At 40.6% G+C, this 18,848-nt stretch overlaps 1 protein-coding gene across 4 annotated transcripts in view; it reads left to right on the forward strand.

Moving 5' to 3' along the window:
* Positions 1–18,848, forward strand: part of LOC121314606 (arf-GAP with SH3 domain, ANK repeat and PH domain-containing protein 1-like) — a 217,966-nt gene that overhangs the window by 184,520 nt on the left and 14,598 nt on the right. For 3 of the 4 annotated variants that reach the window (XM_041248042.1, XM_041248041.1, XM_041248043.1), the window contains 5 exons: positions 3,932–4,047; positions 4,216–4,283; positions 4,970–5,077; positions 5,263–5,488; positions 17,629–17,784. In XM_041248042.1, coding sequence (XP_041103976.1) covers positions 3,932–4,047; positions 4,216–4,283; positions 4,970–5,077; positions 5,263–5,488; positions 17,629–17,784 — 674 coding nt within the window. The remainder of the gene's footprint in view (positions 1–3,931; positions 4,048–4,215; positions 4,284–4,969; positions 5,078–5,262; positions 5,489–17,628; positions 17,785–18,848) is intronic. The other variant, XM_041248044.1, reaches the window with a different exon arrangement.

Consider the following 18,848-nt stretch of genomic DNA (forward strand, 5'->3'; position numbering starts at 1 on the left):
TATGCCCAGAATTACTGGCTCACACACACATATAGCAACAAAGAAACAAACTAAAAACTAACAGTAACCTAAAATATTCTAAAACTTTGACATTTAAGAAAACTTTTTAGCACAAAACGTGCACAATAAAAGACCAGCACAAGTTAGTATCAAAACACACTTTTCTGATTAAAAATAAAGAAATTCTGTTTAAAACCTGTGATCACTTACTGTAACCCCAGAAATTCTAAAAGCTATGTTAGTGGATTGTGTGTGGATGTCACTCACTACTTTCAAAAGTTCAGCAGGTATTTTAAATGGAAAGTCTGCAGGCTCACAGGTTTCTTGTGGCGGTTTCAGTGCTTGTTTTTCAGAAAGTGCAGAGCACCGAATGTCCTCTCACAAAGCAACAGTCATGAACAGGGACAAGAAAAGCAAAACAACTTTAACCAGGGGTTTGTAGTTCTCTGCAAACTGGTACATATTGCTCCAGAACTCCTGTACTGTAACAACAGGCTGACTGAAGTACACTTTCATTCTTGCATCATTACAAATTACAAAACAAATATGAGGTATCCGAGACCGGTTCACTGAGGTAAAATAAGATAATCGTTTGCAAAACAATTAGGTTGCTTGCAGCAAAGACATTAAACCACTACTGTTATACAGGTCAATCACGAAGGTGGCGTACTGACAAAAAAAGTTCCCCTTGCTGAAACGTTTTTCAAGATCCTCAGAGAGAATTTTCGGATACTGAATTACAGTTGACCCAGAATTACAGACCCTTTGCTGTGCACTCTTATTCTGGCAAACGAGAAACTGACTGAGTTTAGTAACAGTCATACGTGAGAAATCTCTGCGTTTCAGCGGATTTCCGTTTTTTGTGACAGTCTAGGGTTCCGTTTCAAGTAAGGAATATTAAACATTACAAATGGGGTGTTTCCCTTTTTAGACACCCAAACCTGAAAAACATACAACGAAGAATTCTCGTCGGAGCAGTGTGAAGTAGCTGCTGCTCCACCCCGAAAGCATAAGATACATACACTGACAACGCCGCCATTCTCCTTTTCAGCTGAACCTGAATACATCAGAGGGCGTTGATAAGGATTATCTGTTTTTTCTATTACCTTGTCCGCGCTTTTTAATCTTTGCTTAAAAGTGTTAATGTAAAATCATCAAAGTGAAAATTGTTTATTTCTAGCTTTTCATGTACTAAAGCCCTAGTGCTAGTGAAGTCCCGCCGCAGCCTAATGCTCCGCGGGAAGCCTGCGGCTCTATTGCCGTCCTTCCTGGGACCTTTGCACACACAGTCGGCTGACTTGTGCTCTCTGTTTTTCTACTCTGGCTAGAGTTTAAAAAAGAAAAAAAATTGTCACCATGTTGTTTTTGCTTTGCATTTTACTGGTTGTGTGTATTATGTATTATTATTATATTCCAGCACATTACTGTAAATGCTTGTTTTGAAGCAGGCTGCTTCCATTCTTGTGTCTGTATGACTGGAAGTTTAGCCAGTGGCTGTTCTACAGATGGGCACGCCACTAGCTGTAACTGCGACCTGTCGCTCCCAATTCTGGTACCTAGCGGGACGAGGTTACCGTTTCAGAATCAAGTCCTATTGACAATGTCGACCCAAGGGACTTTTTCGACCTGAAATAAAGAAACAAGCACCAGGGGTCACAAATGGAGATTTGATAAAGGGGCATTCAGAAAAGAAAATTAGAGGCACTTTTTTTACACAGAGTAGGAATCTAGAATCTAGTAATGTTGTTGAAGCTGATACCCTGGGATCCTTCAAGAAGCTGCTTGATGAGATTCTGGGATCAATAAGCTAACAAAAACCAAACAAGCAAGATGGGCCGAATTGCCTCCTCTCGTTTGTAAACTTTCTTATGTTCTTGTGAGTGCTGGTACCGAGTACATCGCAATACTTAGTGTGCACTGCTGTGTTTATTGATACTGTCTATTGTGTGCACTGACACTCTCTACTATTTGCACTGCTGAGTTTATTGACACTGTCTACTGTGTGCACTGCTGTGTTTATTGACACTGTCTACTGTGTGCACTGACACTGTCTACTCTGTCTACTGTGTGCACTGCTTGTATACTGACACTGTCTACTGTGTGCACTAAAACTCACTACTGTATGCAGTGCTATGTAGTACTGAGGTCCTGCTTGTTCCATTCCTGGGTTTCATGCATGTGTTTCTTGTAAGGCCAAGCTGCCTGCAGTGGACACATTGTCTGTCTGGGTTCTGAGCATGCTCAAGAGGCCCTGGCAGATTGACCTTTGTGTGATTTTTGTGTCCCCTTCTCCAAGCGTATGCTTGATAGTCCGGTGGCCCGTCATTCCAGGGAACACTCACGAATGCTCAGCACTCGGCATCGCCATGCTCAGTGAGATTGGACCTGCCCCCCATGGCTCTGTATCAAGGGAGGGTAGGCGTTGCACTCAAAGGAGTCCAGCCAAGAAGCGATCCTCCTCTACCTTTGCCTTTTCCCCTTCCAAAACAGAGGAGGAAGAAAGCTTGCTTCACGTTCAGCAGATAGGGGGCAGATAGATAAGATCTGGAAGGCAGTGTCACGCCCTCAGGCCCTGTAATTGCTCCCGTGGTAACTGTAGGTCATACACCTGCTCCCGTTCCCGCCAGAAATGTTTACAACGAACAAGGTTACCTTTGCCGATTCACTAGCAGTCGCTGGGCTCAGTGCTGCTTCAGGTCTGACTGCTTGCAGTCTTTCCCGTAGTGTCTCATTGTGGCACCATTGCGAATGCTGTCAGTGACAACAGGGTTAAGCCGGAAGTTATACAGGTGGACATCCCTGTATTTTGCTTCTTCAGTAACTGTAGGTCACTGACCTACCACCGTTCTTGATGAACAAGGTTACCGTAACGGTAATGTATTATGCTCTGCACCGTACCGCACCATGCTACATGCACCATACCTTACCGCCAGAACAATTTCTCCGTCGCTGAAAGGTTTTCTGCTTTGCCCCAAAAGAAAAGCAGATTTTAAAAGTAGCCATCCTTATGTGACGCGTCTTACTCAGAAAATCTCTGATTTGGCTCTCTTGTTTTTGCAGTTCGGTTTTTACTCTTAACAGCTTCCATCTCTGAAAGTCATTGTGGTAGTTCTTTGCAGCTTCTGCTTGTGTGTTATAATGACACTGCATTGCATATATTTCGATCTGATGAATCTCCTTACAAACAGTGCACACAGCAACTTGCTCAGAAGCTGCATTTCCCACTGGTCCTAAAATGTTAGCTTCTCTTCCTTCCATGTTCTTCTTTTCTTAGCAGTTGGTCCCACATGGTTTGTCTCTGTAATGTTATCAGACTCTGAAACATTTTCTGATAGGCCTACTGGTTTATCTAAAAACTTTCTGATATCCATGCTCTTATTTTATGTGCACTACTTTTTAAAAACCTTACATTTCCCACATAGCTTCTACCAACTTACTCACGCTGCATCTTCAGCACGGCACTGTGTAATCTTGTCTGCTTTGCATGGCCGCCTATGTCCACCGGAAGGTAAACAATGTAGTCATTGAAAGACACTGTGCAACAACACACCATATAACACATCTCATGGTTCAGTTTTACCTTCCTTTGTAGCAATTTTCACTGTGGTGAATCAGGTGGGGCACTAAGTAGCATAGTGGCGCACAATGTCACGTTGATGGCCGCATTTGAGGAACATTGAATTAAACCATACTCGATTGTTCGCGGGTGTGGAAAAATGGTGAGTATTCTGATTGATTATTGGTAAACAGGGAATAAACGTTTGCTTAATATGACAGTGAAATAAGAATATTGCCCCTCAGTTCTAAAGTACATCAAGTGCTATACTACTTTACAATTTGAATGTAATCTCTTTAGCTGGCATTTTCAGTATATGCCCTGTTTAAACAAGTGTACTGTTTTGACAATAGGTGTTCTTGTATTCATATTTAGTGGTAATCTAGACAAGCAGACTGGAAAGGGAAATACAGCTCTACACTACTGCTGTATATATGAGAAACATGAATGTTTGAAGCTGCTTCTGAGAGGCAAGCCAACTACAGATATAAGTAAGTAAACTAATTATGCAAAATACAAAAATTAACTGATCTTTGGAACACTTTACATAAATAGTATTCTGTTTCTTGGTTTTTTTTTTTTTTTTTTTATTATTAAAACCAAATGTGTTTCCATGTATCTTTACCAAAAAATCGTAACACATCTCTTACTTATTTTAGCTAACCAGAATGGGGAGACTGCATTAGACATATCCAGAAGATTGAAGAATACACAGTTGGAAGAGCCAGTAAGAACTTAAATTGTGCCTGCATGTTGCTAATTGTGTTGCAGTAGTTAATACTGACTCAAGCTGTATGAGCTCAATTTCAGCCAGCTTCTACCAATGGCTTGCATCAGCAGCTATGCTATTCCATAGTAGGAGTTACATTAGAGTAGTCTAATTAATAATTCACAGGAATTAATGGCAGAGAGAAATTTGACCTTTAAACATGTAAAGGAGGAGAAAAAAACATGAATATTCATCCTTGAGCCCAGAAAAAAAGCACGAGAATAGATGCTATTTCAGTTTGAATCATGTAGTGGCATTTTATATATAATTGTAGATAAGTTAAGGTTGAGCTTTTAACAAGTGTACTCAATATGTTACTGTATAGTTTTCTACAACCAGATTGTAGGTATTTAAACATATATGTACAGACAGTTTGTTTTACTTGTTCGAATGTTGCACATGTGTTTTGCAATAAAAGATTTGTTTGTAAAATGTTATAAACTGATGATAATAATGTAATGTTACTAGACTCCCCCCTTTTGGCATTAGTTGTAAATTATTGATTCCCCAAGTCTTATATTTAAATCTAGGTAACGTTATCTAATATTATTAGCTGATCATAAGGCAAACAATTACTGTAATTTAGTATTTCATTTATCATGTTCTAAAACCTGTGCTTTAAAAAAATGTATACTTTATCTCAGCTTGTCCAAGCAGCTGCTGGAAAGTTCAATCCACATGTTCATGTAGAATATGAATGGAATCTCGGGCTCGAGGAAATTGATGAAAGCGATGATGATTTAGATGACAAGGTAAGATAAAAACAGAATTCAGTGCTTGTCAAATAGAATCTGCCTCAGATTTTCATGCTGTGAGCAGAGGGTACCAAGAATACACGCATTGATATGGTTCCATCTGTTGGATTTTGTAACTAGCAGGAAACCTACGAGGTTGATTTGACATAGAGTGATCCTTATGCTTGTTTTTTGCCTTGAAGCCAAGTCCAATAAAGAAAGAGCGATCTCCGAGACCCCAAAGTTTTTGCCACTCCTCCAGCCTTTCTCCTCAAGACAAACTGGCACTTCCAGGCTTTGGAAGTCAGCGAGACAAACAGAGGCTGTCTTATGGAGCGTTTACAAATCAGATGTACAGCTCAGCTACAGACTCTCCCACCTCCCCAATCATAGATGCCCCTCCTCTTCCTCCAAGAAATACAGGCAAAGGTATGCTTTTTGGTTTGATCTGTTATACACATACAACTGTGGGATGTAGTTGTTTGAATATGGTTTATCTGTAGCAAAGTATAGGTATAGTGTTATAGTTGGCCTAATTAAACCAGCAACATAACTTTATGAAAACTTTTTAAATGTTTCAAGCTGCCTTACACTCTGTATCAAAGATATGTCAAGCAATTTGCAAATTTAGATTAAGAAATACATTTAAATATAACTTAATTTGGCTGTTTCTATTAACTATGTAGAATACATTTGTAAAAGTCAAAACATAGACATGTATATGCAGATATGCTTCTGAATATTTTTTTAAATACAAACAACAAAAAGATTGTAGAAAAAAAACATGATGTTGGTTGATTGGTTGTTCAATAGCTTTGGCTACTTAAGTTCAGTGTCAATGAACATGTACTGTAGTATCTTGTTACATTGCGTAGTAATAGATAGGAAAAAGGGTTCTCAATACCGTTTTTAATAACTGAACAGTAGGTACAGTATATCAGTAAACACAATACAGTTACAGTTTTGACAATGGACATAAACACTCTTTCACAAAATTATTTTACTTTGTATATTTTTCAAATTTTGCCTAATAACATTAATCACTAACTGTTGTTCAGTTCATTTTTTTGTTAAATGTACATGTGTATTTGTGGAGAAATGGCACACTGCTAAACATTTCACTGCTATTTCAGAGAAATACCTGTTCTGCCATTAACTGGAAAACTGACTCTGCCATACCTCACATTCGGTAGTAAATAATTGTACATCAATAATGCCACAATGTACTATAACATGCTTTTAACCATTCAAACTTTGATTAATTGAAACTTTTACCAATTCCAGTGCTGTCCTAACTGCACGCATCAAATTGTTGCACTTCCACAGCTGATATGTCCCTTTATATTTATAAAAAGGAGCATAAACTCTGGAATCTCCAATAATATCTTAAACTGTTATGGGTTACTGTGTTACTTGTGCTCGATACTGTAAAGATGCTGTTACTGTTTTCTTTTCATTTTAGTTAAATCAAAATTACAAGCGGAAGCATTATTTATTATACAGAAGGTTGTGAGAGTTAAGTTAAAAAGAAATTGGAAGGAATGGTGTCTTCTAGTGTAAATTAGTTAGTGCAGACAATAATATTTGAAGTTCAAACTGGACAGTACCTGTATTTTTATTTATCACAGACAAGAGGTACGCTGTAGAAACAGTTAAGTAAAAAAAAACAAAAACAAAAAAAACACGGAAAAAAATAAAATAATCATAACTCCACTTTGGAGTCCTAACTAAACTTCTTAACAGTTAACTAAATATCGGCCAGCTAAGCCGTTTACCAATAATTTCAACAGTTTTTTTCCAAAGCACAACGTTACCTGTACCTTCTTCCTTTAAAGTTTCCAGCACACAGATCTCTGCACATGTCTCACCTGGCCTTCACCCAGTCTTTTAGAGCTGTTTAAATGCTTTCTTTAATTAGCAGCATTAACCAATTCTGGAGTCAGTTTTAAATAGCCATGTTTAAAACCCCCATTGGTTTCTGGGACATGTAGTCCCCCTTGACCCTTTTATAACTTCAAGGACTACACTTATCATTTGCTCTGTTATAGAGGGTATAAACTGCACATTATTCGCGGTAGTGGCAATGGTGGTTAAGCATAGAGCAGTTCTCAGCCATCTGTGGGCCAACGTGTCTGTGCCGAGGGGATGACCGCTCTGCACTAGGGAATACCAGTGGGGACAGTGGATGGACTCCTGGGTCGCAAAGAAATCTATCTGTGCACACCTGAACCTCTACCAGATGAGGTTCACAACCTCTGGGTGATGTCACCACTCCGAACTGTAGGAGGCCCCTCTGAAGAGGTCTGCCGCCCAGTTCCTCACCTCTGGCGGGTAAACTGCTTTTACTGAAAGCAAGTGCTTGTGAGCTTTTAGCAAAAGCTCCCGGGAAACACGACTGAGACTGAAAGACTAGAGACCCCCGTGGTGGTTGATATAAGTTATCTGTACGTATCAACACATGTCTTCCTTGTATCTCAGAAAAATTGCTGCAAGGCCAGATGAACTGCCACAGCTGTAAAACAGTTATGTGGAGACTCACACTCCCTGTACCCCCAAGCTGTTCGAGACAGCTCCCCAGCCTAGGTTGGAAACTTCTGTAATCACCACCTCTGTCCTCATGACACAGCTCAGAGCTGTGCCCAAGCACAGATGAGCTGGTTGTTTCCACCAAGAGAGAGCCTCCATACAGTGATGAGACACTGTGAATAAGCTGTTTTGTTCTAAGACAGGGTGCCGGAAATATGTACAAGCTCTTAGGGGAGAATCTAGGATGCTGCTTCCATCAGGCTAAGAAGTCTCTGGAAGGTCAGTACCCTCACTGCTGCATTGGGCTGAAGCGTGCAGACAGTTAGCCTTTGGATTCTGTCGTCCGACAAATTGGCGATCATTTTTCCGGAATTGAGGCTGACACGAGATAGACAGCCCTTTGAGAGAGCATTAATCGGCTTTTCAACTGGTTCTCCTTGATACCTAAATGTTGGAGGTGGTTAGTGACCAGTCCCGTGTGCAACCATGCCTGTTCTGGTGACTCAGCACATATCAGCCCTTCATCAAGATAGTCGAGAAGTGGTGACGAAAGATGCTTCCAGTCTTGGTTTGGGCCGCTGTCTGGAACGGCGTGGGTGTACAGGGAGTGTGGGAGCCCCCATGGGAGAGTCTGCACATACATGTTTTGGAGCTGTGGGTAGTTCATCTGGACCTGAAGCAGTTTTTTTCCAGAGATATAAGGGAGACGTGCTGATACATACAGACAACACCACAGTGGTTGCTTATATCAACCACCAGGTTGATCACCAGGTCTCTTGATCTCAATCGTGTGTCCTGCCTGCTTTTGCTATGGGCTCACAACTACTTGCTTTCAGCAAAAACCGTTCACCTGCCAGAGGTGAGGAATTGGGCAATGGACCTTCTCTTCAGAGGGGGCTCCCACAGTTCGGAATGACAACTTCACCCAAAGGTTGTGAACCTTATCTGGAAGAGGTTCGGTGTGCACAGATAGATCTCTTTGTGGCCCAGAGTCCACCCAGAATCACCCAGTAGTCATAGACGCACAGATGGCCCACAGCTCTGTTCTATGCTTTCTCACCATTGCTACTGCTTCCACTGTGCGTGGAGAAGATCAGGCAAGATCAGGTCTGGATGCTGTTAGTAGCCCTAAAGTGGACCAGGAGAACATGGTTCTCGTCACTGGCACAGCTCCTGTTCAGTCAGCCATGGGAGCTGCGGCCTGTCACGACCTGCTGAGCCAGGCACTGAGGACTCTGGCAGCCAGATCCAACAGCTCTGTAGCTTTGGGTCTGGACCCTGAGCAAAGACATTTGAGCAGTCTCAGGTTATCTGGCAGTCATTTAGACTCTTCAGAATGCTAGCGCACCATCTACATGCTCCCAGTAAGGTTACAAATGGGGGTATTCTTGATGTGGTGTCAGTCACGTGGACTGGACCCCACGACTTGCCCCATGGTAGATATACTAACATTTTTGCACAACCTTTTTGATGAAGGGAAATCTCCCTCAGCACTTAAGGTCTACCTGGCAGCTATAACAGCTTGCCACATTAAAATTGAACCGGCCCTTCAACTGTTTCAAGATCTGGGCTTGCTAGTAAACAGGGAAAAATCCTTTCTTTACCCAGCACAGCCTTTGGTGTTCCTGGGAGCCCTTTTCAGCACAATATCAGGGAAGGTGTATGTCACAGAGGAGAGAGTGACCACCATTCAACAACTGGTGGGTCATTTCAACATGGGAGCAAGGCTATCAACACATTGTTTTCAGCAGTTTCTGGGGCTCATGCTAGCAGAAGTTCCTCTGGTAAGAGATGCAAAATTTCATATGAGATACACACAACATTGTCTCCTTTCTTCATGGAACCCAACTCTTCCAGTCCCTCGCCGCATCAAGGTGCAAGGCAACAGAAGCAAGATGTGGGCAATTCTCACCCAGAGTAATAGGCGAGCTACAGCTGTCTCAACAACATCCGACACTCTGCCTGTATACAGGTGCCTCCCTACTAGGGTGGGGAACACACATTAAGGAAGCAGAAGTACAGGGAACCTGGTCACTTAAACAAAGAAACTGACACATAAACCACATGGAGCTTTTAGCTATCTTCCTGGCACTGAAACACTTTGCACCAGTTTTAAAACAGGAACACAGGCTAGTTCTTACCAACACCACCACATCAGTAAAATACACAAATCACCAGGGAGGCACAAAGTTGTGGGATTTGTTCCTCCTGGCCTTAAGGATCTGGAACTGGTGCAGGACATCCACATACAAGCGGCTTACCTACCCGGACTCGACAACAGCCTGGCAGACCATCTGAGCAGAGAGAGGTTGCCTCACGAATGGAAAATCCGGCCACAGGTTTTACAATGGATTTTCCACAGACTGGGTCAGCCACAGGTAGACTTATTCGCCACAGCAGAAAATACCCAACTGCCACTGTTCTGCTCCAGGTTCCAACTAGAAGCAGCCATGGCAGTAGACAGACTGTCCATTCCGTGGTCAACCGGTTTGATGTATGCATATCTTCCCCTGCCATTAATTCCAGCTGTGCTCAAAAGGTGAAAAGAGACCGGACCAGTCTCATCCTAGTAGCCCCCTAGTGGGCAAAGAAATTCTGGTTCTCGGAAATACTAAAGATAGCAGAAGCCGGACCAGTACATTTACCAGTGACCCGCGATCTGCTGTCTCAGAACAGAGGGAGGATGCTGCACAACAACCCAGCATGGTTACAACTAGCTGCTTGGAAATTGAATGGCGGCAGTTATTAGATTAAGGGCTATCTGAACAAGTAACCAAGATTAACTGGCTTAAAAAAAAAATCATCGACTTTTCAAGCCTATACAGGTAAATGGAAGGAATTTCATCAAAATGCACATCGCTGCAATATTGAGCATTTTACCTGGATGGGAGGATCGCCCGGTAGGTTCTCACTCCGCGGTGTTCAGATTCCTCAGGGGGGTTAACCACCTAAGGTCCCCAAAGAAACATATCCTTCCACAATGGAACCTCAGTTTAGTATTGTATAAACTCATGGGGCCACCTTTTGAACCCATGGCAACATGCGACCAAAAATTCCTCAAATGGAAAACGGCATTCTTGGTAGCAATAACATCAGCAAGAAGAGTAAGTGAAATACAGACACTGGTCATTGATGCATCCCTGTTTCCAGATCTTCAGGGACAGGATTATCTGCATTCCTAATCCTCAATTTCTGCCAAAAGTGGTAACACAGTTCCATCTAGATTAGATCATAACTCTTTCCGATTTTTTCCCAGAACCACATAAATTAAAACCAGAGGCCAGGCAGCACTTAATTGATGTCAGAAGAGTACGTACTTTCTACATTCATAGACCCATCAACAACAGACTATCAGGACAGCTCCTTGTAGCTTTAAATTCACAAAATCAAGGTAAACTTGTCTCCAAACAGACAATCTCCAGATGGATTACATCTTGCGTCAAGTTCTGTTATAACCTGGACAAGAAACCAGTTCCAGGACTGGTAAAAGCACACTCAGCGAGAGGTGTATCTGCTACATGGGCACATTTAAAATCTGTCCCATTTCAACACATTTGCAATGCAGCCATGTGGGCCTCCTCCGAGACCTTTACAAAACACTACAACTTAAATATGTCTTCTTCTCAGCCAACTTTTGTTCACTTCATATTATCTGTGGCTTCGGGCACTACTGTCTAACCTACCACCCTTTTTTTCTACTTCCTGTGGTAGGGTTCAGTCTGTATGGAGTTCATCATACGAGGTAAGAAGACGAAGATTACCTGTAATATGGTTTCTTCGTAGTATGATGAACTCCACACACCTATGTCTCACCCTCCTTCCCACTTTCTGGTTTCACTTTGGGTAAATTGGTTTGGAAATTTGGACATAGATACTACAGGAAAGGGAGGCTTATAGAGGAGGGACATTACTGGGCAAAAAAGGATTATATAAAGGATCTCCGGGAAAGAGATCGGCTTTTCTCCTGACCCAAGCGACATGGAGACTGGGAGTTCACTCTGTGTGTGGAGTTCATCATACTACGAAGAAACCATATTACAGGTAATCTTCGTCTTTCCTCTTTAACAATAGTAAATAGAGCAAGTTAGTGTTGTTTTTTTTGGCAAGTAGTTTCAATATTGGGTAGTGTGGTGTTTCGGCAGCTCACAAAAAATATAAATATCTTTGAGTTTACATGATTTTGGCATGGGGTTCAGGTACATTAAATAATTAATTAGCTAGAAAAATTGTCTTTACATAATCTTAGTATTAATCATTGATGCAGCGTGAAGGTTTGTTGTGTCTAGTACTGTAGGAAGTGGCAATTAGTATTTTTTTAATGTGTCCTATCTTTCAGATCATATTTTAGCATAAAATAAAAAACAGCATACACCAGTGATCCTTCTGTACAAGTTTTAAAACAAAATACTTCAACATTTCTTCTACAATTTCTACAAGTTGTAGACAGGTGTTCCATGAAAGTAGAATCAACATTGTAGAAGCAACAGATTTAATTCTACATTTTCTGGCAACGTGTAGACTAGTGTCCCCTCGGCTTAAGTTCAACACCAATTCTAAATAAAAAATTGTTACTGTTATTAATAATAGTAATAATCTGAAGCAGTGGTATTTCAAAATAATAAAAGCCTGTTTTTACTTTAGTGTTTTTTTTTCACTAAAAGCATGTTCTTCAGTTATAATGGCATGGCAGCACTGTTGTAGATAACAGCAGTTGGCAAAGCCTTGTTTAAACTCGATTTTGAGGGGTGTGCTTTCTTGGCAACTTTAAAACAAATCGGAATTTTTTTAGTCCAAGTTTCGTGAAAAACAGTGCAGTAGTTTTGAAGTTACAGAATCGGCAAAAAAAACAGTTTTGACAAATTAGAGGTTTTTTGCGCTAAAATAACTCAAACATCTGTGTGTTCAAACACCACACCTGACAGGTAGTACTCATTGACTAGGAGTGCCTTTTTTGGAAGAGAAAAAAATGATAAAGTATTTAGCGAGTTATTTTAACATTTCTTCGAGCATATGCGTTTTATTGTTGCTAACTCAAAAGTTTTGCATGTGCAGTCGTGCTCCACCACGAAGGTTAAGTTAGTTGGTATTCGTCAGTTTAAGAATTTTAAAATTAAGCAAATTATGCAAATTAGGTCTTGCAGATCCTGACTTTATCCATTTCATTTTTTATTTATTATTTCAACTTATTTGATATTAGTTGGTAAATATTCAGTTTATATGCATTAGATACACTTATCACTATTATAACACATTTATCTTTGAAAAAAATAAGGCATGTAAATGATGCACATTGATGATGTTTTTGGTTTCGTTTTAATCACTTGATCATTCATCCTTGACACTGGATGTGGAGAATTGCAAGTTTGAATAAAAGCTGTAAAGAAAATCACAGAAACACCAATATGCCACGTCTGTCAAGACAGCAGCACCCCTGTGCAATCGGCGAGCTGGACTAGGGCAGCATATTGTGGCTTGCTGTCTTGGGTTCTCACAGACAGCAATTTCAAACCTGGCAAGACGATATAACCAGATACACTCTGTCAATGACAGGCCATGAACTGGGAGATCTGTGGCTTCTAGGGCTCGGAGACCACTGAACAGACAGATGCTTATCCAGGCACTACAAGCGGAATGGGCCAGGATTCCACAAGACAACATCCGAAACCTGGTGCAAAGCATGCGTCGCAGATGTACTGCTTGTATTGCTTCCAACGGTGATCACACACGCTACTACCCTGTGACAGAGTATCCCCTGTCTCCCCATAACTTTAGACAGTAAAATGTCAGTTGTGAATCAGCACAATAAAAATTAACTGCAGTGGCTCTAAAACAGAGTTTGTCATTTTTTGATAAGATCTAGTGAATTTTATCCAAATATAAGTGATAAGTTTCTTTTGATGCCCATATATGTGTATAAGGCAGCGTTTCTCAGCCTTTTTCATAACAACGCCCCCTAAGTATCAGCTGAGCTTAGTCATCGCTCCCTTGCCACAGAAAATACAAACATTATTAACAGTGCCGTTTTATTAATTACATTTAATTCCAATCCGGTTCCAGTGAGTTCTGTTATGTTTTCTGTAAAACTGATTATTAAAACATCAAGTTGTGTAAAAAATACTGTGACAGGATGGCAAGTGGTGATGTCAGGCCAGATGCAGAAAGAAAAAAACACTGACAGGTACTGCAGGCAAAAGACACATTGCGCCGTTTCTTTAAATAATACAAATATAAATATATAAATATTTAAGCAAACAAACACTTGCTCACAGGGCACAAAAGAAAAGGTTTAAACAAAAACAAAAGTCAAAAACACAAATAATGCCGGTCAGGCTGGGCAATCGCCTTCTCTGATCCTATATATTATTTTAAATTTCTCTCCTCTCGCTCTCCCGTTCTCCACTTCCAAACACCCACACTCAATGAAGAGAGCTGCAGGCTTTTATGCAGGTGACCATCTCCCGATTAGCAACAAATTAATCACCTAATTAATTCGGGAAATGGTCACCTTCTGCAGAAGTTTTTTTTTTTTTTTTTTTTTTTTTTTTGAAATTACACTGTCAGAGGATGAGCTGCCAAAACACACACACGGCTCTCGTCATAAATACAATAAATAAATCATAAAACAAAACACACGGCTTTCACTGTCATTTAAATAAATAATAAATCATAATACAAAATAACACAGGTACGGAGGGGGAGACCCCGTTCTAAAAATAAACAAACAAATGCATGTACAGGGCTCCTTGCCCTGTCACAAATACATTTGATAACTGTAACTGACATGTTCACACTTAGAAAAAAAAAAAAAGGTCTGCAAAATATCTGTTACAGCAATAACGGGTGTTTAAAGTTGTTTTTGTATATTTATTTCCCTAGAGAATAATTCTGTTTTACTTTTACATGAAGTGATGAAAACGCTCTGGGTAAAGCGAATCTTCTTCACCTCGATGGCATGATTCGCAAGACAACCCCAAACCGAACGCGACACGATTTCGCTATCTAAAAATGTTGTTTAACCCCAAGCCGATGGAGTCGTATTTCAGCTTGGGATCCTAACATACACTTGTAAGCTTTGTGAAATTTGCAATTAACAAAGTTCATATACAAGCACAGATTATTTGTGCATGTACACAAAAGGGTTAAATGATTTAAAAAATCACTTATTTTAGGATGTTTCAGACAAAAGCCCTTCAGCTGTGTAGAAAGAAAAGTAAACAAGTTATTGTTTACTGCTCTTGAACAGCAGTGTTCTGTTACTGTGTAGATATCCGCTGAGAAACGAAAGAGACACAGAGGTTGACGTTGAGACGCAGGCGTCCAGGTTTTAGTAACGATCACACAATCAGGCAGTTGCAATGGTTTATAGCCACCACTAGGGAACGAGCATTGGTAGCCCTATTGTGGGAGGATGTATACATACAGGTACATGCAAATACAAAAATGCAAAACAAAACACTGTACAAAAGCAAAGCTATAAGCAAATAGTGGCCAAGCTTGGGCCATGCGCTACTCTCGCCAAAAGGGAGTTCCCGCACCAGGAACCTTCTCCCTGCACAAAACTAAATAAAACCGGGATTACAAAAGTGGGATTAAATTCCCCTAAATTAATCCCTGCCCTAAAGTACACCAAGGATCCTGGTTAAACACACGGGGATCCTTGTCTTAGTTTACTCACAGTCTTAAAGCTTTCATATTGTAAACACACAGCTTGGTACAGCACAGAACAATGGACTGGCTTTCCAGCCCCTTTTTTAATTGGGTTTCAATTAGACAGGGAGGGAAGTCTAACTTCCCAACCCTGCCATATCCAGCACACACTTTGTTTTCCAAAATAATTTCTTTCTAAACTAAACAAAAAACACATTTTATTTACACGGCACCACCTCAGATGCACTATATACAGGGGCAGGTTTCAGCTCTGCAGCACTGTTTACTTGCCTTTCTACACTGGAAGAAGGGCTTTTGTACTAGACGGCCTGAAATATATATTTTAACAATTGAAACTTTATGTGTTTGTTTGTGTACATTGCAGTTATACCTCCTTTCCCTATCTATCTATCTATCTATCTATCTACACACACACACACACACACACACACACACACACACACAGGTGCACTCCACTTATAACGGACTTCAAGGCCAATGAAAATCAGTACTTTATAACCGAAGTATGTAGGAAACTCAATTCCAAATGCTGTATGTAACTGTGAACATAAGTACCTTAAATAGCTTTAAGAACGGGAGTTTATTAATTATACAAAACACGCCCCTGTGGGCTGTACAATGTATTAAGCAGTACCATTTTACGAATGTATATTTTCGCTAAATGTAATTCAAATTGTATATGTTATACATTTTAAATTGTACAACAGCTGTGCCAACAAAAACATAGAAGAATATAAGCTTCTGATGTCACAAATGTCACTGTCTCATTTACTGCCCCCAATGTACCTTATTTGCACAAAATATGTACCTATGGAACAGGAAAACTGTACACATTAAATGGTAATGTATGTGTTAAACTTAAATATTAAGTACATATTAAACGCAAAACTGCCAGTGGAACAGAAAAACTGTACATATTAACATGTATTATAAATGAGTCAGTTTAAACCAAAGTAGGTCACCATTAAAACCTGAGTTGTTTGGCAGGGACACGTCTCCTCAATAAACGGAACTCTGTTCTAACAGGATCCATTATAAGTAGAGTGTGAGTGTGTGTGTGTTAGGGTTGATATTAAACCAACAAAAGTAGGGAAATGCAGTGTTGGTGTTTTCATCCCCTACTCTGTACCCCTTCTCCCCCTTACAAGCAGTGGAAGGGGCAAGGCAACACAAGCAACCACAGACTGCCATCATCAGTTAAAACGAACAACATACAACTATACAACTCTCTGCAGATAACACAAGAGACATTCATCATCATGGTCCATGAGGTGTATGAGGTCTGCTACTATGGCACTGTTTTGGGGGGATGCCTACATGCTGGGCACCATGGGGGTGGGGGCACTGCGTTTATATCTGGGCACTGCTTAGATAGGTCTAGCAGGAGACAGATGCATAATAGTGGCACCAACAACATACTGTACCTGTAAGAATTCCACTGCCATGGTCACTGTCTAGTGTGGCATCCACATGTTTGATGTGCTGTCATTTTGATGGGTGGGGGTGGAGAGCTGCATGCAGGGCAACATGAGGGGAGGTGGTATGTATGGTAAATCTTGAGACAGGTGCATGACAGGAGGACTGCCAACAGTGCTGTAATACAAATATGAGGTGCCCTAGCACAACAGTCTGTTCTGTGGAATTGCAGATGTTCACTGGCATAACACAGTTTTTTGCAGGGGAGGAGGGGGTGTTGGGCCGGCAGTTGCATTCGTAGTAACATGGAGGGGGGATAGAACTTCACAAACAGGACACTGATGTGACAGATGCATGACACAGTGATTTAGAAACCAGCAATATGCAGGTGTATGAAATACACTGTTATGAAACTGTGTTTACATGGTCAAGTGGACTGTGCTGTCTCATGTCATTTTGAGATGGCAGCACCATAACACAGATCAGTTAAGAGTTTTCCAGTGTCATACTTGAGCAACAGAATACAGACAGAGATGTTTAATGGGAGGGGTGGTCTCACCATCACAGTTGGGCTATATACGTTGTGCTGTCATAGTAGTATGTTCTGTGTTTACCAGGGGGGATGCAGAGTTAGGGTTTTGTCGTTTTGATGTCAACCCTAACTGATGCATTAACAAAGTTTTTAGAAAATAATACATTTATACAGTACAAGAATACAATTTTTATATACCTTTTTTTTTGGAATACCCTTTTAAGCTTAGGTTTTTGTGACATGTTGTGCACCCATTTTTGAAATACTGGTTTCAGATATAGAAGCACACTGTGCCCTGGTTTGCCATCCTGTTTAATACTTTGCCACTCCTTTAACTGCCGATCAGGTCTGGTGCTCTCCACTACTATCATTAGTATGTTGCATCACATTTCCTGCTGTTAGTAAGTGTGTGTTTATGCTTTTCTAGCTTCCCCTGGCCCTCATTCCGCCCTCCCTGTTGGCACTCAACCCCCTAGTGGCAGCTCCACTTTGTCCAAGAAAAGACCACCACCCCCTCCCCCTGGACATAAACGCACCCTCTCTGACCCGCCAAGCCCTCAGAATAAAGGTGTGACTCATTGGGGTGAGTTGGTAAAAAAAAAAAAAAAAAAAAAAAAAAGAAACGTAAAAAAAACTGGGTAAGTTTTTAATAACCTATAACTGTACAGGAGAAAGATTATTTCTGCAGCATTGCTTAATTTCTGTCTCCCTTTCTCCTGGTGAATGCTCCCAAATTCACTTTGGTAAATATATTCCACATCTAATTTATAAACAGTCAGGATTCTGTTGAAACATAGATTGCAACAATATGGATGACACAGGATACAGAAAAGATGAAGTAATGTGTTTCTTGTAAACCTGTGTGCAATAAATGGAATGTACTTTCTAGGGTGTCTCATACCCCTTTTCACACAGATGAGTTATGACGGCTCAGAACCGGCACTGATGTGTCATTTTGATCTGTGTGAATTGCCTATACTGTCACAGAGCCGTCATATTGTATGCCATCTCTGAACCGTCTTAACTCCTGTCTGAAATGTGAAAGGCTGTGCCACCACTGAAGCGCTGTAGTGGGTGTGGATTGAATGTCAACATTGCACGTGACCGCCGGTGTACCAGACTTGTTGGGTATTTTTGTCGTTAGTGTTACACACTTTCATTTTTTTCAAAAACAAGAATGAGGTCATAATTGGAGTCTGGAATAAGTTAAGGAATTGTTAACTTTACAAGCTGACGAGGAGGTGAATAATTTCTGGGTGAATCACCATTGCCACGACAAAGATCTGTTGACTGACAGTTTTTTTAAGTTGTACTCACATGATCCCTTTGGTTGTGTGAAAGGGTTGACTTTATTATATCGGCATAGATTGCGCAATTTCGTGCTGTGTGAATGGGTATTTTAAATAATTTTTTAAACGTCTCTGAGTTGTCTCAGTAGTGGCATTTGTATGTGAAAATGGCTTAAGTTGTATCTAAATCCAGGTCATAATTATCTTTGTTTACAATATGCATCCCACCGTAGGCCAATATATTACTTTCATCCTGGATGTCCTGAATACTTCAAGTTAATTTAAAGGTGGTGTGGACTTTTCATATATAGGTTTTTGATAACTTAAGGAAAATGTGGTTAAATAGTTCTTGTAAAAA

This window comes from Polyodon spathula, chromosome 4 (genome assembly GCF_017654505.1).
Source record: "Polyodon spathula isolate WHYD16114869_AA chromosome 4, ASM1765450v1, whole genome shotgun sequence".
Lineage (NCBI taxonomy): Eukaryota > Metazoa > Chordata > Actinopteri > Acipenseriformes > Polyodontidae > Polyodon > Polyodon spathula.